The following is a 25,773-nucleotide window of genomic DNA, read 5'->3' as shown; positions in this document are numbered from 1 at the left end:
AAGGCGCTGCCCGTTCCCGGGTGGTGCTCAGGTCTCTTCCCAGGGTCCGCGAGCCCGCCCTCGGAGCCACGGATCCTCCCCGGAGGCCGCATTGGTTCTTCCCGCACAGCCAGCGTCTCCTCGCGGCGCTTCCTGGCTCGTCACTCATCGTGCGCAGCCAATCAGCGCCCAAAGGCTGGCGAGTCGTCGCAGCTAGAAGGGGCGGCTACTTCCGGCGCGCCTGTGAACGCGCCGATCGCGCAGGCGCGGGGGCGGGCCGGCGGCTGCCAGCGAGCCAATCAGGGGCCAGCAGTGCCGGAGGCTCGCAAGGCCATTAGGCGTGCGCTCGCTTCTCCAAGATGGCGACCGCTAAGGACGGTTGTGGCTTGGGAGAAGTGGCCACGGGGAATGGGCGGCGGCTCCACCTGGGGATTCCGGAGGCCGTGTTTGTGGTAAGAGGCACGCTGGTCCTCGGCGTCTTGACGCTAGGCCGCGGGCTCCCCCTTCCTTCCCGGCCTCCATCCCGGCCTCGGCCACTGGGGGAGGAGTTGGGGTAGTGGATGCGGGAGGGAGGATGGTGCAGCGCACCGCTCTGACGGGCCGCCCCCCGGACGGCGGGTTTCGGCCTCCGCTGCTTGGGAAGGCAGAGCGGGGGGCGGCGAGAAGCCCGGGAGGGACTTGAGCCAGGATGCCGGAGTGCCCGGCGGTTGCCCGGGGCTTAGGGTGCGGTGAGGACGCGGGGGCTGGCGCTCAGGTGTGCAGACGCGGAATCCCAGCCAGTCCGCCGCGGGGCTGCGGGGCCGCAAGGGGGGCGGCGAAGGGAGGACGGGGTCACGCGTGAAGGCCTCGCGTGTCCTGCTGGGAATCGAGTTCATCCGGCGGCCGGCGGGCTGTCGCTGTAAGGTGGCGCGGTGTGGTCAGGTTCGCTTAGCGCGCATCGTTCTAACAACCGTGCGGAGCGCTTGGTGTGCGCTTGGGAGCGGGGACACAGAGACGCAGCCAGGTGACCTAGACAGTGTCTTTCCGTTAGGCTGTTCTGGAAAGAGTGTTTCACAGCTGTTTGAATAAGGAAGGAAAACCCGACTGGCCTTCAGGGCAGTAGCATCTGTCTTTCCTCACTCGGTTCTGACCGACCTCCACTATACAGTATTAACGGAATTTTCTCGACCTTTGGCTTGTATCTATATTGCCTTGTATTCCCTTTTTGGTTGGTGATACGTTCCGACGTTCAAGATATCCATTTCTTTTATTCTTTATTTAGACCACTTGCATCTACAGTCTGCTTTGCACGTGTGCCTTTGCCGATTCAGTTTTGTGGTTCTTTTCCTTTGTTATTTTGTGTTTCCTCCGTGAGCTGTGCCATTTATTTGTTTGCATTCATTTCCCAGCTAATGGTAATGAGGAAAATTTTGCTGAGTGCCGGGCACTTTCTTAGTGCTTTTACAAAAAGCGACGAGATGGGTATTATTATGGGTGATGAAGCGGAGGGACTCGACTCACTCGGTCCCAAGTCATGGAGTGTGTAAGCAGGTTCTCCAGGGATTCGAACTGGAGCAGTCCGTGGAATATCAGAGCCCCTACTTACGTGTTCTGCGAGTGGGAGGAAAGCGAGGTACTCATGTTGGCTCAGGGCTGCTTCTCCTGGTCCTCGGGCGACACAGGGATACGTAGTAAAAGCTCACGACTAGATGTTGAATTCAATTTCTAGAGTGCTGTATATAGTATGTTCTGGGTCCTTGGCTACAGATGGCTTCAAAAATCTAATTCAGGAGCATACACTGTATCTGAGGTTTTATAAATTCTTATCTTAAAATGCCTTTCCCTCTAAAATAGCTGTGGGTTATTTTTTCTAGACATTAAAATTTCTACCAACACGGTATGATGTCTTAGCAAGCCAAACTTTATGTAATGTGAATAACATGGTATTGGAGAAAGAACTTTGGCTTCTTAATAGACCAGGGTTTGAATCCTGCCTCTACTTCCCGATCGCTGCTTGGTCCTGGGCATGTTGTTTTACCACTTTGAGCCTCTGTTATTTTCATGGAAAAAGGATGACAGTATTTAAAGAATTGCTACGAGAAGCAATATGTGCTTTCAGTATAACAAGTAGATACTTGATATATATTAATTCCTGTGATGATAGGAGGTCATATACTTTACTGGTTAAAAGTCAGACCTCATTGGGACGCCCCGGTGGCTCAGTGGTTGAGTCTCTGCCTTTGGCTCAGGGCGTGACCGCAGGGTCCTGGGATCGAATCTGGTGTGGCTCTCCCTGCACGGAGCCTGCTTCTCCCTCTGCCTGTGTCTCTGCCTCTCTCTCTGTGTCTCTCATGAGTAAATAAGTAAAATATTATAAAAAAATTCTGCTAGTAATTCTAGTTATTTTACAGTAGACTCTATATGAGTATTGAATTTTACCTAAAATGAGACAGAATATAGCTCTTTTCCACTGTTAATAGCCTATTGTTCTTTAGCTTATTGAATTTATTAGAAAATGCAAGAAAATGTTAAATATTAGTCATGAAAGCGAGCATTCCTCTCTACTCTGTGATTTACCTGAAATCTTAATATTTTGTTATTCAGAATAATGTTTGCTGTTTGTTTTTGCCTTTGTTACTTCTATTCGAATTAGCCATAAAACTTTTTAAAGAGATGTATTTATTTTAGAGAGAGAGAGTGTGTGTGTGTGTGTGTGTGTGTGTGTGTGAGCCGGAGGGGCAGAGAGAGTGAGAGAGACAACCGTGGGGACCCCCTGTGGAGCGGGGAGCCTGACTTGGGGCTCTATCCCATGACCCGAGATGACCCGAACAGAAATCCAGAGTTAGCTACTTAACTGACTGAGCCACCCAGGCGCCCTGCCGTAAAACTTTTTATTACAGATTACTTCAGCATCTTTTATGATCTAAATTTTATTCTTTTAATATGTTGATTGACAGATGGATGATTTAATATGATGATTGACAGATTTCTTGCAGTTGAATAGTGCCCTTACACCCTTGTAGTACGATCTAATGTTCCTATGATTTGATTATTGCTGCATTCTATGTGCTGATATTTCTTGAAGCACTGTGTGCATGCCTTCCTACCACCCGCCATGGTAGACCAGTCCTCTGTGCCTTTACTATGTGAGATTGATCTGTGGCTTTATTTTTTACTATGATTGGATTTCGGTATTAAAATTGTAGTGATTGGGGCACGTGGGGGGCTCAGTGGTGGAGCATCTGCCTCTGGCCAAGGGCGTGATCCCGGGGTCCTGGGATCGAGTCCCACATCGGGCTCCCCGCAGAGAGCCTGCTGCTCCCTCTGCCTGTGTCTCTGCCTCTCTCTCAGTATCTCTCATGAATAAAAAAAAGATATTTAAAAAAAAATAAATACAATTTTAGTGGTTTTTTCAAATGAATAGGTGAATGCTCCATCTTTTTCTTTTATAGCTCAAATAACATTAGAATCACTTATTGTTTAAAAGTTAGATATAAGATTCATTTATCAGTCCATTTGCTTCAAGTGACATTTGCAATATTTTTAATCATGTCTTCAGGCTCTTTTATGAAAATGAGTCAAATCAAGCTTCAACTATTTTGTTTTTTTTTTTTGTTTTTGCTTCAACTATTTTGAAGTCAGCTTTAATAATTTTATATCTGTGCAGGTTATCACTTTATTTTTATTTTTTCAATTCCATTGCCACATGATAAGTAGTTATGTGCACTTTCTTTTTCTTAAATTCCTTTATCTTTGTTATTGATCTTTTATCCACAAACAGGTTTGCAAAGGATTTATTTTAGTGGTGGTGATAGTCTTTTCAAAGAATGAGCTTGAGTTTCTTTCTTTTTCTCAATTATTCTTTTTTAAGATTTATTTATTTATTTGAAAAAGAGCACGAGTAGGAGGGGCAGAAGGAGAGGGAGAGAGAGTCTGCCTTGGACTCTGCTGAGAATGGAGCCCGATGCAGGACTTGATCTCATGACCTGAGCCAAAACCAAGAGTCGGATGCACAACCACCTGTGCCACCCAGGCCTCCCCCTAGTTATGGTTTTTTTTTAAGATTTAATTTTTTTATTCATGAGAGACAAAGAAAAAGAGAGGCAGAGACACAGGCAGAGGGAGAAGCAGGCTCCACGCTGAGCCACCCAGGTGTCCGCCTAGTTATGTTTTAATGTTTTTTAGATTTTATGTTTATCGGCCCACCTGGGTGGTGAGAAACTGGAGGCAAAGAGACAGGTTCAATAACTTCTCCAGAGTGAACACATCTAGTATGTGGTGAAGCCAGGGTTCAAACCAGGCAGGCCCTGTTTCGTGGCCACAATCCTGTGCTGCTATAGGTAATTCTCCTGGCTAGACTCTAACCTCCTAGCAACATTTACCCTGGGCTAGAAACTTTGACTTACATCTCTTTCCTGCAGTGACCCTTCTAGGAAGATGATATCTTGATTTTACATGCAGACTTCAGCCACTGCGCCCAGCCTCACCTTTTGTTTCTTTTACTGTGTCTCTAGCTTGACGGCTTCATAGTTCACACTCCTTCACTGTTGTTTCTCCTTCTTGTTTAGGCTAAAGTAGTCCCTTATAGCTGGTAAATATGGATAAGAATAATGATACAGAGATCTCAGAAACTGTGGGTACTTGAATTTAACTTAAAATGAAGGAATAAAGTTCTTTAAAATGCTGGAAAGGTCCAATGGGATTCCCTTAAAGTTTCCATATATTTTCATCTAGTTCCTGATCCTTATCTGATTAGCTTTTCTTCAAGGACCAGCATGTAGTATACATTTTTAAAAATGCTACTCAGTTTAACTACTTTTTTTTTTGCCTAATTATTCTTTTTACAAAAGATTGTTTTGTTTGCTTTTTAGGTTTACTTTATTTCCAATAGTTGATACTTGAGGTATTTGTGGCTTGCCTTGGGAACCTAATACCATATTCAGCCTGATTTCTATGGCAGAACTTGAGTTCAAAATTTTAGTTGATGATTTTGGCATACATCTGTTGAGTCGTTTTGTGGCTAGGCTACATGACTAGGCAATGTGTTTGATTGTTGGTAATTTTCATATTTACTACCGGGGCAACCTGGGGGGTGTATAAAGCAAGTAAAGTCATCTTTCTTTCCATATATATATTTTTATATAAAAAGAGAAAGGTGGAGGAAGAATAAATTAGCTACATAATGTATGTGCGTTGTTTGAAATGAACTTGAAGTTTTTATAACTACATTATAGTTAAAAACAAGCCTTTGGAAACAAACACAAGGTTTTTTTTTTTTCTTTAATGTTTTAAAGATAAAGGTGAAACAGTCAAAAATCACATTAGAGGTATGAATTTGAAAATTTGGGAGCACCTGGGCAGCTTAGTCAGTTAAGCATCTGACTCTTGATTTTGGCTCAGGTCATGGTCTTGGGGTTGTGAAATTGAGCCTTGTGTTGGGCCCCATGCTCAGTGTAGACTGCTTGAGATTCTCTGTCTCCCTCTCCCTACACTTGCACGTTCTCTCTCTTTCTCTAAAAAAAAAAAATCTTTTTTTAAAAAAGTCTAACTTGCATGTGTTATTTTTTGATCTTAAAGGAAGATGTAGATTCCTTCATGAAACAGCCTGGGAATGAGACTGCAGATACAGTGCTGAAGAAGCTGGATGAACAGTACCAGAAGTACAAGTTTATGGAACTCAACCTTGCTCAAAAGAAAAGGAGGTAAGTGTAAAAATTTATGAGTTGTTTTTTGTTGTTAATCTTGTATGGCTTAAGCTTTAAAAATCAAGACATATTTTCCATTTAATAAAATGTCCAATTTGATGAATTTTTAGATATATTCACTTCTATAACCATTGTCCCGATTAATATGTAGAACACTCCTATTACTGTAGGAAGTTCCCTACTGCCCCTTTTTGGCCAACACTGCCCACTCCCAGAGACAACCACTGTTCTGATTATCTTTACTATAGATTTATCTGTTCTTGAGCTTCATGTAAGTGAAAGCACATAGTAACTACTGTTTTATATCAGGCTTCTTACACTTAGTATGATGCTTTTGAGAGTCCTCCATGGTTTTGTGTATATCAGTCAGTAAATTAGTTTCTTTTTAGTGCTGAACCTTGCTCCATTGTATGTGTATGTCCACAATTTTAATCTATTTTTATCTGTTTGCCTGTCAGTGGACATTTGGGTTGTTTCCCCATTTGGTTTGAAGTCTTTGTGTGGGTATGTGTTTTCATTTCTCCTGGGTAATTACCTCGAGGTAGAATTGCTGACTTGTATGGCAAGTGTAACGTTCAGTGTTATGAGGAACTACCAAAAGTCCTCCAAGGTGGCTGTACCATATTTCATTCCCACCAGCAGTGTATGGAGTTCCATTTGTTCCATTGGTCCGCATGCTTGCCAATGCTTGGTATTATTAGTCTAAAGATGGTTTTGAAAATGTAATAGAATGAATATCGAAGACCTTATTCCAAAACATGTAGGGTCATAACATCTTAGATTTCTAGTTTATCCTTATTTTGCCACTGAGATCAGAGACCCATAGAGGTTCTGGCTCTCCCTAGATTTCACAAATAATAGGCATAGGACAAATGGATCCTTGTTCTCAGTTGTTTATTTCTCTGTATTTTTATAGTAGCTTACAAAGTCAGTTCACTACAATAAATACTTGTGAATATCTGCTATGCACATTTCCCAGCATTCTTCCGTCAGTTAAATATTTCTGGAATTCTAATTAGGTGCCAGATACTGTTTTGGGTGAAATAAAGTTCAGTGTCTGCTCTCAAGAGGGACGCCCGTCTAGGCATGCTAGATATGTCAATAAGATAAGCACATAAAGTATAGCAGTTGAGATACTTTAGTACAAAGTAATGAGTTAGCACAGGGAAAGGTGTGATCTTGAGGGTGAGAGTGACGTTCGGGGGAAGCTTCTGGGCTGTGTAGAATTTTGAAGGCTGGTTATGAGTTCGGAGGCAGACTAAAGCAAGGAAGGAGCATCTGGGCATAATGTGCCATTCATGTAAAAGTACAAATGTTTGTATTTAGATATGTTTTCTCATTTGATTTGGTAACAGGGAAATTTGACTAAGGCCTGGGTACTAGATGAAAAGTCATTGACATAGAGTGTTAAACAGAAAAGAGCATGATAGAAAAGACTATGAATGATATGTTTTCATTTTGGAAAAAGTATATCTGTACAAAAATATCTGGAAGAAGGTACACTGATGGTGTATCAACAGTGGTAATCTTTGGGTGGTGGGAATATGGTATTTTTAAAAATCTGGTTATCTGTATTATTAGGTTTCTACAATATTTACCTACTACTTTTATAAGAAAAGCTTTTTTTTTAAAGATTTTATTTATTTATTCATGAGAGACCCAGAGAGAGAGAGAGAGAGAGAGAGAGAGTCAGATAGGCAGAGGGAGAAGCAGGCTCCATGCAGGAAGCCTGACGTGGGACTCGATCTCGGGTCTCCAGGATCACACCCTGGGCTGAAGGCGGCACTAAACTGCTGAGCCACCCGGGCTGTCCAGAAAAGCTTATTTTCATTTTAAAAAGAATAAAGTCAAGTTTTCAGATCACCCACAGGAAGGTTATAGATAGAGAAGAATATGTGCCTCAGGACCAAGCCCTGGGAGAGAGGAGGAAATTTGTGTATCATAATTATACCTCTAGTCCTGGGGTATATAGTAGGGTGCTCATCCAAGTTTATATAGGCTCTAGGCCTGAATGTGAGGGATAAAAACCCTCACAGTTTGTACCTACGGCCTTCCTAATGAGTGCACTTGAGGTATATCAGTGAACAAAACAGACAGTCCCTGCCCTTGGAAAGGTTGCAGTCTAGTGGAGTCTAGATAGTAAACACACAATTCAATAGGATTAATATTTATTGTGTACCTGATATGTGCTTGCCATCATCTTAAGTACTTAGGATATGTCAGTCCTTGTGGAGCTGCCATTCTGGCCAGAAAACAACTAGATTATAGACTGGTTAGAAAGTGATAAATGCTGTGGAAATAAATGGAGTAAGAGGATGTGAAATATTGGAGGCAGCAGCCGCTGAGGGTTTTGAGCAAAGGAGTGGTGTAATCTGATTTTCCCCTGTTAAGGTACGACTCCCTCGAGTTGCTGGGCTGGTAATATTCCTGAGAAGGGCAGAAGTGTGGAGCTCAGTTAGTAGGCCCTTTCATTAATCTAGGGAAGGTGATGGAGGTGGTGGGGAAGAAGCGTATTCTGGATTTATTTTGAAGTCGGTGCTAGCATGATCTGGTGGACGAGAGGTGAGGTGTGGAAGGGACGCATGGAAGGTGCTTCCAGGTCTGAGCAACTTGAAGGAAGAGTTACCATCATCTAAGATGGAGAAGAAGTGGAAGTTATCGGCGTTATGGATGGGAACACTGTTAGTCCAGTGACTTCAAAAGGAATGATAGAATTGGAGAATGCGAATATGGAAAGCTTTTTGAAGAGGTTTACCCATTCCAGTAGTGGGTTGGTTCTTTTATTTGTAGGAGTTCTTTATACATTGACGCTCAAATAGCATCGATTGTTCAAACACGGGTTTGAACATGGGTACACTTATACCTGGATTTTTTCTATATATATGTAATTTTGGAAGATTTATGACAGTTTGAAAAAAACGTAGCCTTGTGATACCAGAAAACATTAAGAAAGTGTTAGGTATTATTGTAAGATTACAGTACAATACAGTGTAATGTATAATATACATTATGTATTTTATGTATGTAATACACACATATTTTGTGTATGTATGTAATATATCATATATTACATATAATACAATACACATAACATATAAAATACATGGTTATCGACTGTTTATGTTATTGGTAAGGCTTCCAGTTAACAGTAGACTATTAGTACTCAAGGTTTTGGGGAATCAAAGTTACACATGGATTTTTGAGTTTATTTATTTATTTATCTTTAATTTATTTGTTTTTTGATTTTTGAGTTTATTGGGGACTGCCAGCCCCCACATTGTTAAAACTCAATTGTTTTTTTTTTAAAGATTTTATTTATTCATGAAAGACACACAGAGAGAGAGGCAGAGACACAGGCAGAGGCAGACGGAGAAGCAGGCCCCATGCAGGGCGCCTGATGTGGGACTCAATCCAGGGTCTCCAGGACCACACCCTGGGCTGAAGGCGGTGCTAAACCTCTGAGCCGCTGAGCCACCAGGGCTGCCTGTTAAAAGTCCATTGTATATTGGATAGTAATCCTTTTAAGTTTATGAGTGAGAAATTTTTCCTCCTTTTGTAATTTATGTTTTTTCTTTCCTTATGGCTTCTTTTGATGATTAGTTCTTAATTTAAATGTTTTTGGTGAAAATTTCCCCTAATAGCTTTTTGTGTCTCATTTAAGAAATCCTAGCCTATATTTCATGTTCAAAAAGACAAATTTTTGTGTTTTCTTCTAAAAGTTTTACAATTTTGCTTTTCACGTGTAACTTAGTTTTTATTTGTTTTTGTTGGGTGGGTACAGGGGGAGAGAGAATCTTTTTTTTTTTTTTTTTTAATTTTTATTTATTCATGATAGGCACACAGTGAGAGAGAGAAAGGCAGAGACACAGGCAGAGGGAGAAGCAAGCTCCATGCACCGGGAGCCCGACGTGGGATTCGATCCCGGGTCTCCAGGATCGCGCCCTGGGCCAAAGGCAGGCGCCAAACCGCTGCGCCACCCAGGGATCCCGGGAGAGAGAATCTTAAGCAGGCTCCATGCTCCATGACCCTGAGGTCATGACCTGAGCTGAAATCAAGAGTTAGGTGCTTAACTGACTAAGCCACCCAGGTGCCCCTCACCTTTAACTTCTTAATTCAGAAATTCATTTTTATGTATGGTATATGTAATTTGTCTAGGTGTGGATATTTTTCTCCTTTCTTAACTAACTATATGTCAGCTTCCTGTAACTATGGATAGCTGTGTGGTTTGCCTTTATCCATAGAGGATTTTGCTTTTGCCAGGGGTGGTGATTCTATAGGAGCCTGTTCCTGCCCTGGCACTTAATACGTGAGCTTCCGCCACTGAGCTGCAGGGCAGGGCCCCAGGCTTGGGTCTGCAGCTGGTAGCAGCACCTGACTCATGATGCTTACTTTTCTCTAGTTCTCAATGCTTGACTAAAAGCCTTTTTCAGCTTTTTACTCTTAGATTTTTTCTGGAACTTTCCCTTACCTTTGTGATATCAGCTTTGCAGTAAAAACTATTTTTGTGCATGATTGAGTTGTTTTGCAGCAGATGGCTCTGCTTAGTAACCTTTTTCTTTTACATATGCTATAAATTTTTCCTTGTAGCCTATCATTTGCCTTTCACTTTACCTTCAGCTGTATACAAGTTCTTTAGTATTTTGTAATTCTCTTGTGGTAATCTCAACACCTGAATTGTATGTCTTTTAATTGGAAATTTTGTGATTATCATTTTTTGTGGGTTTTTCTGGTAATTTTTCTTCTTGTCTCTTGGGATTCCTGTTAATATAGATGTTGATGCTCCTAATTCTGCCTTCCATTTCTCTTCATTATATTTCCTGTTTTCTACTGACTTTGGTAATTTGTCTTTTGGCAATTAGATGGATGTCCATAAGTTCTTTATTTCAACCATTACGTTTTTGTATCTAGTCGTTTTGATTCTTATAGCTAGCTACTTGTTTCTTCATATTATCAATATCCTTTCTTTTCTCTCTGAGGCATTACTGTATAATCTTATTTTCTAGTATTTCATTTTGTTCCATCTGATAGACGTTACTGAGTTTATTGTCTGTATTTTATTGTAGTTGTGTTTACAGATCATCCTATCTTTTCCCCATAGCTCATGTTCCCTCAGGGGTATCAGATTCTTTGGCCAGTAATGTGTGTGTGGGTGGGGTGGGGGAGTGATTTAAGCCCCTTCTGGTGAGTAGGGATAGGAAGAACGCTGCTGGTGTTAACAATGGCACCACCATTGGACAGACGTTATTCTCCCCAGCCAGGTGACTTGGCCTCTGAGGATTCTTTTTACTCCTTTGCTCTTGCCCATCTTCACTGTCATCACTCCTGGGAGTGGTGGGGGGGCTCCTAGGGGCCAGTATTTGTGTTCTTAGCTCCTCACCCTGACCTCTCTACTTCTGACGAATTCTACTATGTTTCTACCCTGTAGCATGAGGGAGTCGGTAAGGTGATTTCACCCAGGGCTTTTTAGAGGGATGAAAAGCAACTAGAAAGTTTTCCTTTAACAAGACTCCCCATTTGAAGATTTGGTTCACTTCCCTTCTAAGTAAGCTGCGATCTCCCTTCCTCACTCTCCTACCCACTCCTAGAACCTAGAGATTTCCATTGCTCATATAATAACAAAGATCTAGGATGGGCCCAAGTGTCCATTGGCAGGAGAGAAGATTAAGAAGTTGTGCTATCTTGGGGATCCCTGGGTGGCGCAGCGGTTTGGCGCCTGCCTTTGGCCCAGGGCGCGATCCTGGAGACCCGGGATCGAGTCCCACATCGGGCTCCCGGTGCATGGAGCCTGCTTCTCCCTCTGCCTGTGTCTCTGCCTCTCTCTCTCTCTCTGTGACTGTCATGAATAAATAAATAAAATCTTTAAAAAAAAAAAATAAGAAGTTGTGCTATCTTCATAATTGAATGTTAGCAGTGAAAATGAATTAAGAAGTTTTAGGAACCTAATTGAGTTAAAGAAAATCCAAGAAGAATGCATATAACACTAGATTGTATTAAGCCAAGAAGCCAGCAAAGAATATGTTGTTTGGGGATATACATAAATGTGATGAAATTGTTGGAAAAAGAAAAAAAGGGGGCTATAGCCACACGGGAGAGCTGCTATCTTTTGGGATGGAGCAGAGTAGGGAGGGGTATCTTGCTTCGACATGCTCAGTGACCTTGGTGTTTTTCCTGAGTTGACTGGGGTTGCTGCTGTTTGATTTATCAATATGCTTCATAATTTATATGCTACATGTAATATTTATCTATAGAAAAATATAGAAATTGGCATGACTAAAAACCTTTATCTGAACATTCTTATGTTGTATGCATATCAGATAATTTACAATAAATATATCTTTTTAGCATTTACCTGTATCAGCACATAATGCACAATTAAGCAGAGTTGAAAGATCTACATTACCCATTTTAAATTTGTAAAGAGTTCACAGAGCATTAGCTTTCAAACTAAGTAAAAAAAATGAGTGGTAAGTGTGTGTGTCTCTAGATTATATTTCCAGATAGTGATAGTATTTTTTTTAAGTAGCAGGCTCATCTACCATACTTCTTGCAGGCCAGTAGCACAGGGTATAATAAAGTTTGTGCTACTAGTGTCCTTCACACATGGTGTAACTTCCTTTATATGATGCAATAAGTATATTGTCTTTGTTTTTAATTTATCAGGTTTTTATTTAAATTCCAGTATAGGGATCCCTGGGTGGCGCAGCGGTTTGGCGCCTGCCTTTGGCCCAGGGCGTGATCCTGGAGACCGGGATTGAATCCCACATCGGGCTCCCGGTGCATGGAGCCTGCTTCTCCCTCTGCCTGTGTCTCTGCCTCTCTCTCTCTCTCTCTCTCTCTCTCTCTCTGACTATCATAAATAAATAAAAATTTATAAAAAATAAATAAATAAATTCCAGTATAGTTAACCAAGTGTCATACTAGTTTCAGGTGTACAATACAGTGATTCAGCACCTCTATAACAAGTACATTTTCATTATCACATTTAAATTTTGTTTACATCCAATTTCTAATCCTGAAATTTAGTTAAATGTATTCTGATAGAACCACAGCTTTGTTTTTGTATTCTTAGTTTGTCTTGTTACAAATTCCATTGTGATTTGACAGCACCCTAGAACTAGTTTGGCACATTTTTCCATGCAAAACACATTACAACCGTGGGCAGCTCCTAATGACCAGGAAAAAGAGCCAAACCTCAGTGCCAACGAAATAAAAAATGTCTCATTCTTTCTTCTAAGTAACTTTCAATGTTTTCAGCATATTTTTATCTCTTATCTTCTTGTCAGTGAGGTTGATAACACTTTGGGATCAGTTGTTAGCAGTTTTTTGGAAATAATTTTAATGAATTTTACTTGTTAGAGTACTTTTATGTCCATAGCACAGTTGAACAGAAGGTACAGAGATTTCCCATATATTCAATGCCTCCTCACACTGCAGAGCTTCCCTCATTATCAGCAGCCTCCACCAGAGTAGGACATTGATTCTGGGTGATGAGTCAAGGGGCTCCTGGCTGGCTCAGTTGTTGGAGCATGTGATCTGTTCTTGGGGTCATGAGTTTGACCTCCACATTGGGTATAGAGCCTACTTAAAAAATTAATAAATGATGAGTCAATATCCATATATTATTATTAACTGAAGTCCATAGTTTAGCTGAGGGTTCATTGTGGTGTTGGATATTGTGGGTTTTGATAAATGGATGATTTTAATAGTCCTCAAAAAGATAATCATTAGAAAATGCAAAGGCAGTAAGACTGTGTCCTGGTGTTTTTCTTGCCTGCAAAATACTAAGTCAGCTTTTTTCTTATTCACAGGCTAAAAGGTCAGATTCCTGAAATTAAGCAGACTTTAGAAATTCTAAAATACATGCAGAAGAAAAAAGTAAGTACATTTTTGTTTCTAAATATGAGTGAACCAGAATTCTTCAGCAGAGGCTCATCTTCTTTGACTCTTTGGTCACTGGTATTTGTATGTGTTAGAATATCAAGTCTGCGTTCTTGTTTCTTGTGTATATGTACTGATGTCATAGTGTGCTTCTGTGATAAATGTGGCTTTGTGGCTTTTTTCCCAAGTCAACTTTAATTTTAGGGCCTACATTTCTTGGATTATTTTACTTATATGGAGTATTTGTAAAAGTTAAATGCAATTGGAAGTTATTTTAGGTACAAAAAGAAAATGTCTTATTTTGAGCTAGCAGCCCTCAAGGGTTTTTATTGTTGTTATTGTTCTCCCTAAGAATAGGGACTTAAGATCTAAGACTTACAGATCTGCAAAGAATCTTCGAAATTGTGTTTTGGGCTCTCATTTTACAGTTGAGGAAAAACGTTAGCGAGAGGTTATGCTTGACCAGTGTCACATAGCTAGTTTACTGGCAGAACTGGATTAGAGAATCTTCTGAGTCTTAATCCAGTACTCATTAAATAAAAGCAAGCTATAAGGATTAAATTTTATAAGCGTATTGTACTTAAAAGATTACGTAGGGGTGACTGGGTGGCTCAGTGAGTTAAGCATCTGCTTTCAGCTCAGGTCATGATCCCAGAGTCTGGGATAAGCCCTCATTGGGCTCCCTCCTCAGCGGGGAGTCTGCTTCTCCTTCTGCCTCTCCTCCCTTCACTCCCAGCTCGTGCACACTCTCTTTTTCTCTCTCAAAAAAAAAATCCTCTTAAAAAAGATGTGTGTATGATTTATTACTTGACTACTGGAATAACACTATTTCCAGTACATTATTTTATGTGGTGAAGTTTATGAGACTTCAGGAAGCATTGGTTGAGCATGAAGAATTGATAAAGTAATAATTACTAACTTTTTTGAGAGGGAGAGGGAATGAAAGAGTATGAGTGGATTGGGGGAGGGGAAGGGCAGAGGGAGAGAGAGAATCTCGAGTAGGTGCTACTCTGAGCATAGAGCTGACAGGGGGCTCGATCTCATAACCCTGAGATCATGACCTGAGCTGAAATCAAGAGTCAGATGCTTAAATGACTGAGCCACCCCAGTGCGCCAATAATTGCTAACTGTTGCATAGCACTTTTTCTGTGACAGCACCGTTTTGTGTGTATGTGTGTTTATGTTTGTGTAACGGCTGTTTGCCACAGCCTTCAGAGGTGTAGAGACTATTATCCCAATTTTACACATTGGGAACCTGAAACACAGAGAGGTCAATTGAAATGTCAAATTTACACAGGTAGTAAGTAGCTGAGCCAGAATCCATGCCCCCCATGCCCAGCCATCTGGCTCCAGCCTTCTTTTACCACTACACTCAGTTGGCTGGGTGGTACTCTTTTAAATGATTTAGGTTCAGCTCTGCGGTCTCTCCTTTATAACCTTGTTATTAAACTGACCTATTTACAGTACTGTCATTTTTTTTTGAAGGAGTCCACTGGTTCACTGGAGACCAGATTCTTACTGGCAGATAACCTGTATTGCAAAGCTTCAGTTCCTCCTACTGATAAAGTGTGTCTGTGGTTGGGGGTAAGTAACTGAAATAGCCACAGATTCCTTGGCTGACATTTGTAAACCACTGTGGTTTTCCCACCACAACAATACTATTAGAGCTGGGTAAAGTGCTTATCTCCCTTTGACTGTGGAGGGAACAAAGGGGTAGAATTCAAGGGGTCTGTAATGGAAACGGACTGGAATGACAAGTGTGATGAGCTACAGAAGGGACTCGTCTCTCCCAGTCAATATAAAACTAACGAAAGCCCTCTTCCCCTTCTGCTAATGCTTTATCTCTTAAATGTCACACAAGGAAGAGCAGTGGAAATAAAATAGAAAGGCCTGCTGAACCTCGGATAAATATTTCTTCCTCGTGAGGGTTTATTAGTTCTAGAAAGATTTCTCACAACTTTAGGGGGAAAAGATTATTATAAAAACCTTGAGATTAGGGCAGGCTGGGTGGCTCAGCAGTTTAGTGCTGCCTTCACCCCAGGGCATGATCCTGGAGTCCCGGGATCGAGTCCTGCGTTGGGCTCCCCATGGGGAGCCTGCTTTTCCCTCTGCCTGTGTCTCTGCCTCTCTCTCTCTGTGTCTCTCATGAATACATAAATAAAATATTTAAAAAAATTCTTGAGATTAGAGGCCATTTTTAAAACCATATATTTCAATTTTAGATGATGTTGTAGACCTTGTCTCTGATTTTTTTCCTATCTTACTCCTCTGAATCCTCTCACCAATCAGCCATGCCATTCCTTACTATCCAGCTCGCTGCCCATTGGTCTCGTTACCCCAGGCAAGTTCCCGTGCAAAGTAGCAAGCTAAGTGTACATACAGCTCCCACCTCTCCTCACTGGAAAGATTTCCCCCTTGCTGTTATATTGTAGAATCACCCTTGAGAGGTACTCTAATGCTATGTAAGATGGGCAGATTAATTTTTTTTTATTTTATTTTATTTTATTTTATTTATTTTATTTTATTTTTTATTTTATTTTATTTTATATTTTTTATTATTTTATTTTATATTATATTATATTATATTATATTATATTATATTATATTATTTTATTTTATTTTATTTTATTTTATTTATTTTTAATGGAGGCAGAGAGAGAGGCAGAGACCCAGGCAGAGGGAGAAGCAGGCTCCATGCAGCGAGCCCGATGTGGGACTGGATCCTGGGTCTCCAGGATCACACCCTGGGCTGAAGGCAGCGCTAAGCCGCTGAGCCACCCAGGGATCCCTAGACGGGCAGATTAATACCTGGAAACTCACTCTCTATTCCTTAGTTCCCCCTCCTGCTTTTGTTGGTTGTAATATTTTCAGGGTTTGTACATTCCATTCTATGACCATATTTCTCATACTTACTTAGCTTTAGTTCTGTAAATGAAATGGCTATCTACCTGGTGGTCTAATCCGAGGGGTCATCTTCCTCGAATTCTCTTTCTCTCAGCCCACATTCCATTAGCAGGTGGGGATAAGATGATTCCATAAACCAGACTAGGACAACAAGGAGCTGTCTGATAAGAATTACACCTGGAATCCACTTCATACGCATAAGAGAATGTGTCCTAAATGTATTACATACTTGCATGAGATACTGACACCAAGTGATAGATAACTTATTTTATAACCCTGAGATAAGGATGGTTTGTTTAGGCCACAAAACTCAGAAACTATAAGGAAAGTCAGAAGACAAACAATGAACAGGGAAAATATTTGTAACTCATGTCGCAGGTAGGGCACCAATAGGGTCCTTTGCAGGGTGACTTGCAGTGTGTTTTGGGTGTGTCCGTCTTGAGATACCTGTTAGACCATCAAATGGAGAGGCTGATAAGACTGAGGAGTGAATCAACAAAGAAGAAATACTTGGCACGCAGTACTTCCTGAATGAATCATTGATGTTTTTCTGTCACAAATGAAGTGTTTTTAAATTTATTCTATTTTTTTTTTTGTTAAAAGTAACCAAAGTATACAAATTTTCTGAAAAAGAAATAGTAATAAGAAACAATGGCAGTTGACTCAGGAATGGGGTTTGGGATTGAAGAGACATGTACTTGCCTTTGAATATTTTCTTGTCCTGTCTCAATTTTTATACAGTTTTCTAATTGTCATGGATTGGGTTATTCAGTCAGTAAGTATGTAGAACCTTCTTGTGCCAGACGCTTTCATGTTGTCTGTCTCATTTAATCCCTACAATAATCCCTTGAGTAATTTTTAAATTCCTCATCAGTCAGATGAAGGAAGTGGTTCAGGAAATTCCCAGTGGTAAGTCAGGAAACATGAGGAGTTTAGAGCTAGGAAAGGTTTGTTCCCCGCTTCCAGAATGCATGCATCTCTGTGTAGGCAGTAACACCAGAGCTTCGGGCTTCATCCCTAGCATCTGTTGGCGGTAGGAAGGAGACAGTAAGAGCTAGCCATTATATATATATATAATTTGCAAAATTTAAAATCCCTGTATCTTAAGCTCAGAAACAAGTATTTAAATTGATTCAAATGTAATACTATTTAGGGGCACCTGGGTGGCTCAGTTAGTTGAGCATCTGCCTTTGCCTCAGGTCATGATCAGGTCCTGGGATGGAGCCCCTCATCAGGCTCCCTGCTCCACAGGGAGCCTGCTTATTCCTCTGTCACTCCCCTTGCTTGTTCTTTCTCTCTCTCTCTGTCAAATAAATAAATCTTAAAAAAAAAAAACTATTGTAAGACTATTTAGTGTCATCATGGAGGTTGTATAAAGATGGGATTTGGTGTCTAAATATTGGTTCTTCTCTTAATTCTCTTGTTTACTTAATATCTGTGCTAGTGTAGGCAACCTAACCTCTTTGAGCCCACATTTTCTTAGTGGTAAAGAGGAAAAAATAAGAAGAACTTGATTGACCAGGGTTGTTACGAGGAGTAAACAATACAGTGTATATAAATGTATTCTTTAACCCAGGGATCAGTAAAGTCTGTGTAAAAGGTCAGAGAATAAATATTTTGGTTTTGCAGAGGACACGGTCTCTGTCACAACTACTCAGCTCTGTTGCTGAGGTATGAAAGCATAAGCGAATGGAGAATATCTGGGTTCCAGTACAGCTTCTAAGAAAAGGCAGCTGGCTGTGTTTGGCCTAAGGGCTGTAGTTTGCCAACCCCTGCTCTAACCTGTGAAGCACTATGGAAATGTTGAATAACTGTCATGACTTTCTTTCTTCAGGCTAATGTAATGCTTGAATATGATATTGATGAAGCTCAGGCATTGTTGGAAAAGAATCTATCAACTGCCACAAAGAATCTTGATTCTCTTGAGGAAGATCTTGACTTTCTTCGAGACCAATTTACTACCACTGAAGTCAGTATCCTTTCTTTAACTAAAAGCAAAGGACGGAAAGGAGAAAGATGTTTTCGACATTCTTACTTGCATTATTTTGATGAGAAGAATAACCTTACTCTTAGGCTGATTTGAACTTGCAGATCTTATGAGAATGATAATTAGCATATTTGGAACTAATACTTCACTAAGTTTGTAGATTGATTACTTTGAATTTGAATTATGAAGGTTTGGAAATAGCAAATTCAAATCAGTGCATAACCATTTTTCTTTCAGTTTTCTCGAGACACCTTCATAGCTAGTTAAATAGCTTAATCCACAAGCGTTTATTAAGGGTCTCCTATGTTGCTGCAACTGTAAGTTGTATGGGGCACAGGATGGTGAGGGAGTCAGTGCAAAAAAAAAAGTGGCAAAGTCTTGCTGTATTAGAACTGCACATGTAAAACAGCTAAATGATAATTTGATAGTCAAATATAAGTAAGTTTGTTTCAGGAAGGCAATGCCAAGGCAATTTAAAGTTAGGGAAAGAGATAAATTGGAATTAGCTCAAAGAAGGCTTTGAGAGTTAGCACTTGGGCTGTTTTTAAAGGCAGTATAGGATTTGGATCAGCAGAGAGAAGTGGGGGTAGGTATTCTGGTCAAGGAGGGGCCAGGTATGTTGAAACCCAGCTCTTTGCCTTTCCTCTCTGACCTACCTCTCCTGGTGCCTGTAACAGGCATTGGCCCCACATGCTCACCAAGGCACCTGTGAGGTGTTCCCAGGACAGTCTTACTTCATGCCACTGACCTCTTCCTGCCCTAGCCTTCCTTCAGCGCACCCTGGGTTCCAAATAGCCCCAATCAGTTCTCCTCACCTCCCCCCCACCTATGCCATACCCTTTATATTTCCACTTTGTTCTTCCTACCTGGAATGATTTCCCCTGACTTATGTGGGTTACTCCTTTTTTTTCCCTTCATATTTCAGCTAAAGCATCAGATCATTTCGGAACATTTTCAAATCCTCAGGGTATTTTGTTGTTTTTCTGTACTTACCTAGCACTTTGCATGTAGTACTTTGTTTTCGATGCCAGATGGGGAGTACTTCAAGTGTAGGAGCTGTATGTGCTCTTTTCTCCACAGCACGTAGCATGCAGCATGCATTGAGTGCTTGGGTGAGGGAAGGCAGGCCTGTTAGAGGCCTAGAGCAGGGGCTGGTGTGGGATGCATAATGTGGACACTTCATCCAGAGGCGGGGGAAAAAGCTATTCAACTTCTAGATGAGAAAAAAAAACAACCTTCTAGGAGATAGCACTGAAGAAGATCTAGATGACTGAGTATGGTGATGACTTCTGCATGCAACACCAAAGGCCCAGTCCATGAAAGAAATGATTGATGTGTGAGGGCCTACACAGGATGGTGCTTGTGGGAAGGAAAATAAGTTGAGTGAATGTCCTATTAAACCAAAGGGAGGTAAGAGATGAAATTATCGATAGTTGTACTAATTTAAATATTGCCTGTAAGGATATAGTTTGAATAGTCTTTAAAATTTCATCGATGAGGGCTTGTCTTTCAGACCGTGTCAAGCACCTATTTTCTCAAATATAATGCTATAGTTGACTACGTATCCTAAACAACTACTGATTTGAGACTTTGACTTTGTATTGGTGGAATTTAGTTCCAGTATTTTCTTCAATGATACCATAGAAAGATGGCTCACAACACTAGTTGTTCCCATTATTTCGCATGCACGATTTCTCTCTTTGATTCAGTCTGTGAGTGAATACCTAACCTAGTCCTTAGTGTGTTATCTTTAGATTTGCATTTGCATTTTCTTTGACAATTCTTGCAGATATGGCCAGGGTTTATAACTGGGATGTAAAAAGAAGAAACAAAGATGATTCTACCAAGAACAAAGCATAATGCTGGCAATTAAAAATGTGGTTCAGTTTTCCAAACATGTTATTTTAAGTACCCCAAAGTTTATCCTTAAAGTTGACATGACTTTGATAGATTTTTTTTAATGGCAAGAATGGTAATTAAAACTTCAAAAAAGATAGCCACCATTTTATTATAGAAACAAAGGTAGTTTCAGATATTTTATGAAATCAGCATTATTTTATTTTATTTTTATTTTCAGCGAAGTAAATGCAACTTTTATCTTTTTTTTTTTTTTTTGGTTTGTCATAAAAAAGTCTTAGCCGAGATGGCTGAGGTATGCTGTGGAAGCAGAATGCTGAATACTTTTCTTTATTGGCTGATACTTACTCTCACTTGATGTGGCTAAACCAGTATAGAGGTAGGAAAAATAGTTAGTTTAAATATTTCCAAACTTGTTTTCTTTAGTATATGTGGGGCTTTATGGCTCTCTGTTGCTATTATTTGTGTATATAAATGGATTTTCATGAATTACTACTTAGCCAATAACTATTACAATAGTCTGTACTTTTCAAGAAATGGTAATTTGCCTTCCCAAACATAAGAGGGCTGTCTATTGAGACAACACTTTTTTTTTAAACCCCATAGAAGTGCACAGTGTCTTTGCAATGCCAATATAAGGGAGATCTGGGCCAACATGAAATAACAAAATTTTTTAGCCACTCAAAACTCTCGGCTAAGGCAATTCTGTATTTCTTAACGGTCTCCAAAGCAGCTGAACAAGAATATTAAGATAAATTTAAATCTGCAGTGGTTGAAAGATTTGTGAGCTTTTTTATTCATGATAAAATCTCATACAAAGAGTAGAAAGATCCCTGCGGAAAGCCATTGGTACAGTGGCTAGCACTGGGTGATAGTCTGATAAAAACACAAATGTATTATTCCATCTCTGTGTAGTACAACATATACTTGTACAATGTTTTGTACTTGTATTTCATGATATTAAAACATTGAAGTTAAAACTGTGGCATGGCACCTTTTTTTTTTAACATTATTCTTCCTAAAGTTAACGTGTCTTTTCACATATTTGTAAAGTTCATTTACTTCTGAGTGTAACTAGTGTGTCCCAAGAGGTTACGTTTATAGGAACGACGCAGATTCTCTTTGGAAGGAATTCACATCAGCAAGCAATTGAGTTAAATCTGAAAGAAACCAAAGTTCTTGAGTCACTTTTCTTTCATAATTCAGAATTCCCATATTCTAGTATTTGAGGTTCGTACACATCTTGAGATGTTGTAAGTGCTACTTTTGCCCAAACCTTGTTATGGTAAGTATATTGGCACAAATGTCCTTCTTAATATTAGGACATGAATGATTTACTCAGTTTAATTCCATGAAAATTGAACTGAATATGAAGGAACACAGCTTTTTAGAGATAGTATCAATTAAAGAGCAAAATCAAGGTAATTTAATAAATGTATATAAATACCTAGTATATGTCAGGAATGGCATTCAGATGCTCATTTGGGAAAATGTAGAAAATAGAAAAGGCAATTTCCACTTGCAGTCCTCTTCACATTTCTGTGTCTTTCATTTCTTTATTATGCAGAGGTTTGTAAAACACGATTCAAATGATTTGGTTCTTATGATTTTTATCCTACTTTTTTCACTTGACATGCAACCTGCATTATTCCGTAGCGCTACTTACTCTATCGACATCGATTTACTAGTTTCGTACTAGCATTCTAATGGGTGAACTGGAGTAAACATACACATTGAGACATTTGGGTCGTTTTACACTTTTTCTGCATTGTAAGTAACAAATCTGTAATTAACATTTTTACGTGAGGCTTTTGGATGTATTTAAGATTTTTCCTGAGACTCGCCAAAAATGGAACTAAGGAGCACGGTTTATGGCGTTTTTATTTCTGTAGTTTTGTCAGTAGTGACAGGAGGGGGTGATGGAAAGTGCCATCGTCATCTCACCCCGCCCCCGCCCCTGCCCTGCTCTGCCATATGGATGTTGGTGGCTGCAGTCAGAAGGACCTTATCCGGCCACATAGCCGGAACGAGACCCAGATCCAGTTCCTGTGTGAATTTCCTGCCCTCAGTACCGTGATGCCTCGCTCCTTTCTCTAGCAAGAACTAATAGCTAAGTTTGGCAGAAATGTTAACTGAACTTCAGTCCCTTAATGAATAATCCTCTCCTTTCTCTGCTATTCTCTGCTCTAAACCTCCGTGATACCTTAAGGTCTTGAGTCATTTCTTAAAGGTTTGTCTTGGTTGGTTTTAATCCTATATCCTTTTGATAGTGTTACGTGTGCCTATTCAGTGCGAACGTGGGATTGTGTTGTTTCTACAGACACTGGCTGAGTGCGTGCGCGGCACCTGTCATAACTGGTGTTGGGCTCAGCTATAGATTAAAACTCCCAAGCCCCTGATAGGCGATGTCCGACCCCAGTTTACTCTGAAGGACGTAAGACCCCGTGCCTGACCGTGGCTTTAGGTACGGTTCTTCTGTGGGAATTCTTGCGGCAGTCCCCACAGACTCCACAGACAGGTGGGGATTAGAAGCCAGAGGGACCGCTCCCTCTTAGAACAGCCCCCTGTGCATGGCATCCCCACCCTGGCCTGGGACAGACCCAGGAACAGGAGGTAGACTTATTTACGGGCACTCGCAGCCCTCTCGGCTCTCAGCTCAGACACCAGGTGCCACCCAGGGCCCTGTACCTGGTCCACAGCTGATGGTCCGCTTGCATCAGATTCCCAGGGCAACGAAGCTAGAAGGCTAATCCAGGGTCAGTTCCCCAACCTCGAAGGAGAAAGGGGGTTTGATATCTCTTGCTCATAGCGCCTTGAGTCTTGCATCATTACGAGCCCAGTTTTTGACAGGGACTGACTGACTTTTATAAGGCCCCTGGCTAAGAAAGGTTATAATAGTTCAGGTTTTTCATTTTTTAAAGTATTTTATGTATTTACCCTGAGAGACACAGAGAGAGAGAGAGAGAGAGAGAGAGAGAGGCAGAGACTGAGGCAGAGGAGCAGCAGGCCCCATGCAGGGAGCCCGACGTGGGACTCGATCCCGGGTCTCCAGGGTCACACCCTGGGCCGAAGGCAGGTGCTAAACCGCTGGGCCACCTGGGCTGCCCCTGTTTTGGAATTTTAACCCTACAATCAGCATCACAGAATCAGTGTGCCTGCTAATTAAGCATATTCTCCACATAGTAATACTCTTCTATATCCAGGGCGAGTACTGCTTATGTGACCCGTTGTGGGAGGAAAGTTTGAGACTTGAAGTGTTTGAACTTGGTTAATGAGCACAGAGCTGCTTTTCTTGTTAGTAGTGGCGCATGGCCCAGGATTCTGTGTGTGAGTGAAAACTTAGGTGTGGATTGTGCCTTAGAATTCAACTGTAGAATTTATTTTTGTTTGTTCCTTCTCTCTTGTCTGATGGCTTGTCGGCTGTAGCTAGGGCCACGTGAAACAAGAAGGATGCACGGTATATCTGAGCAGTTTCTTTATAAAGGATCATGCCTCTTGGTCATTTTTTAAAGATTTTATTTATTTACTCATGAGACACCCAGAGAGAGGCAGAGGGAGAAGCAGGCTCCCCATGGAGCCCGATGACTCTGGGATCCCAGGTCTCTGGGATCACATCCTGAGCCGAAGGCAGACGCTCAACCCCTGAGCCACCCAGGTGCCCCCTGGTCATGGTTTTCAAATAATTTTATGTTTAGTTGGTTGTGTGACAACTATTTGCCTTTTGGGGCTACTTTATTTGGAGGTAGGCCCTAACCAAATAGGAAATTTCTTCTAGATCTTTTAGGTGCTTGAGTAAACCCATCTTAGTCTGAATCGCTTTATTTTCCCCATATCAAACCTGTGTATTCTAGAGTAAAAAATACAATAATCAAAGTAGCAGCAGATGACATTCTCTTCGTTTCCATTAGTACACTCCAGACAGTAACAACAGCGACACATACATCCTTGGCCACTTCAGTGCATGTCTGGACTGGATTGGGCAATAATTTCTCGGTTTGAAGGGAGCATAAGAGTTCAATTAAAGTTGACCCTAGATACTTAATTTTCAACTCTACTATAGCTATTGGTTGTAGCACCAGAGCAAAACGGCAGTTCTAGCTTTGACATGGTGACATCAGGGTTGTTTGGTTAAAGAGTGGACTGATGGGGAAAGAAGGCTGGGTGGGTGGGAGAGGGATCCGTTTTATTTGACAGAAGGATTTCTCCGACAGAGGAAGGCGGGAGGAGCAAGGAATTTGGCTTTGGGGATAGGTGGAGACAGGCAAGCTGGGGACTAAGCCTGGAACCCCGTCCCTTCTTCCCTGCTCACTGTCATACCCCCTTTTGGACTCTCTACCTAGCCCACAGGTGAAAGTTGGCGACAGGAGGTTCTAAAAGTAGATGGGGTCCAAGCTGGTTCTGGGACAGATCTAGATATGGTCAGCATCAGGAAAATAGCTCGACCCTAGAAATGACTAAGGAAAGGGACATTTTTAAAGTATATAACAATACAAAGGCAAGAAATATGGTCAGGGCACTTCATAGAGCTCCAGTGTTTCATATAGGACTCTGCATATGTCATGATACAAAATCATAAAGGCCATTACTGAATAATGGCAGATACTAGTATTTAAGTTCTTAAAAGTGGAGAAATACACTGAAATCCTGAACACTGGTTGTGGTGGTCACTAACCATATCCACGTTATGCATATATATATATTTTGTGAACCTGCCTCCCTCTGCTCCCTTCATTCCACCTCAGAAAATATTTCTATGAAATTGTAATTAATACAAGTATTTCAGAGTAACAGACTTTTAAATAAGTGTTTTGGATACTTTAAATGAGATGGCAAGGAATGTTCTAGAGAAGAAAATTTGGGGCCTTCTGTAGAGTCAAAACTGTCCCTTGTTAACATCTTTCGGGGCACCTGGGTGGCTCAGCGGTTGAGCGTCTGCCTTTGGCTCAGGTCATGATCCCTGGGGTCTTGGGATCGAGTCCCACGTGGGACTCCCCACAGGGAGCCTGCTTCTCCCTCTGCCTGTGTCTCTGCCTCTCTGTGTTTCTCATGAATACATAAAATCTTAAAAAAAAAAACCCTCAAATCTGTCATTTTGGTAAATCTTTCTGTATTCTGGATTCCAAAGAATCAGGTCACCGAGGACTTTGCAGTAGGAGTTCCAGTTAACTGTGTTTTTGATTTTTCTTTCTACTTTGAAATTTTCAAAACAAGATCCTGTTGTAGTGATAAAAGGTACCGTTATGACAAAGATGAAACCTTTTGTGCACAGGTATCTAAGTGTGTCAGAATATATAAAGTATTAGAAAATCAAGAAAAAAAAAGATCACAACATTAGCGGGAGCCTTAATACGCTATTCTCAGTCACTTAATGGGCAAATCCTCTGAGCAACATTTTCTGAGCATAACTCAGATAAATTAGGAATTAATAAAAGTCTCAAATCTGGAACATTTTAAATTCAAACACTACAAAATAGCTTTGAGGTA

The 25,773-nt window shown here is 40.9% G+C and overlaps 1 protein-coding gene across 2 annotated transcripts; it reads left to right on the top strand.

Annotated features, from left to right (window-relative positions):
• Positions 1-272: 272 nt before the first annotated feature.
• On the top strand, positions 273-21,269 carry VBP1 (VHL binding protein 1). Of its 2 annotated transcripts, none has more exons than XM_077889784.1 (6): positions 273-431; positions 5,536-5,660; positions 13,472-13,538; positions 15,027-15,125; positions 18,280-18,418; positions 20,222-21,269. In XM_077889784.1, exons 1-6 carry the CDS (start codon positions 339-341, stop codon positions 20,290-20,292), a joined length of 594 nt encoding a protein of 197 aa, XP_077745910.1. In that variant the 5' UTR covers positions 273-338; the 3' UTR covers positions 20,293-21,269. The 2 variants fall into 2 exon arrangements, with proteins under 2 accessions (XP_077745910.1, XP_077745911.1); XM_077889785.1 differs by lacking the exon at positions 273-431 and adding an exon at positions 602-733.
• The last annotated feature ends 4,504 nt before the right edge of the window (positions 21,270-25,773 follow it).

The sequence above is a fragment of the Canis aureus genome, chromosome X, assembly GCF_053574225.1.
Source record: "Canis aureus isolate CA01 chromosome X, VMU_Caureus_v.1.0, whole genome shotgun sequence".
NCBI classification, from domain to species: Eukaryota; Metazoa; Chordata; class Mammalia; order Carnivora; family Canidae; genus Canis; species Canis aureus.
This window is presented reverse-complemented; position numbering and strand designations above follow the sequence as displayed.

What these genes read in the sequence shown, in the direction of transcription:
- VBP1 (XM_077889784.1), top strand. Translation starts at nt 339, where the DNA reads ATGGCGACCGCTAAGGACGGTTGTGGCTTGGGAGAAGTGGCCACGGGG. An exon ending in CTTGCTCAAAAGAAAAGGAG is followed by an intron (nt 5,661 to 13,471) that starts GTAAGTGTAAAA and finishes TCTTATTCACAG; the next exon opens with GCTAAAAGGTCAGATTCCTG. An exon ending in AATACATGCAGAAGAAAAAA is followed by an intron (nt 13,539 to 15,026) that starts GTAAGTACATTT and finishes TTTTTTTTGAAG; the next exon opens with GAGTCCACTGGTTCACTGGA.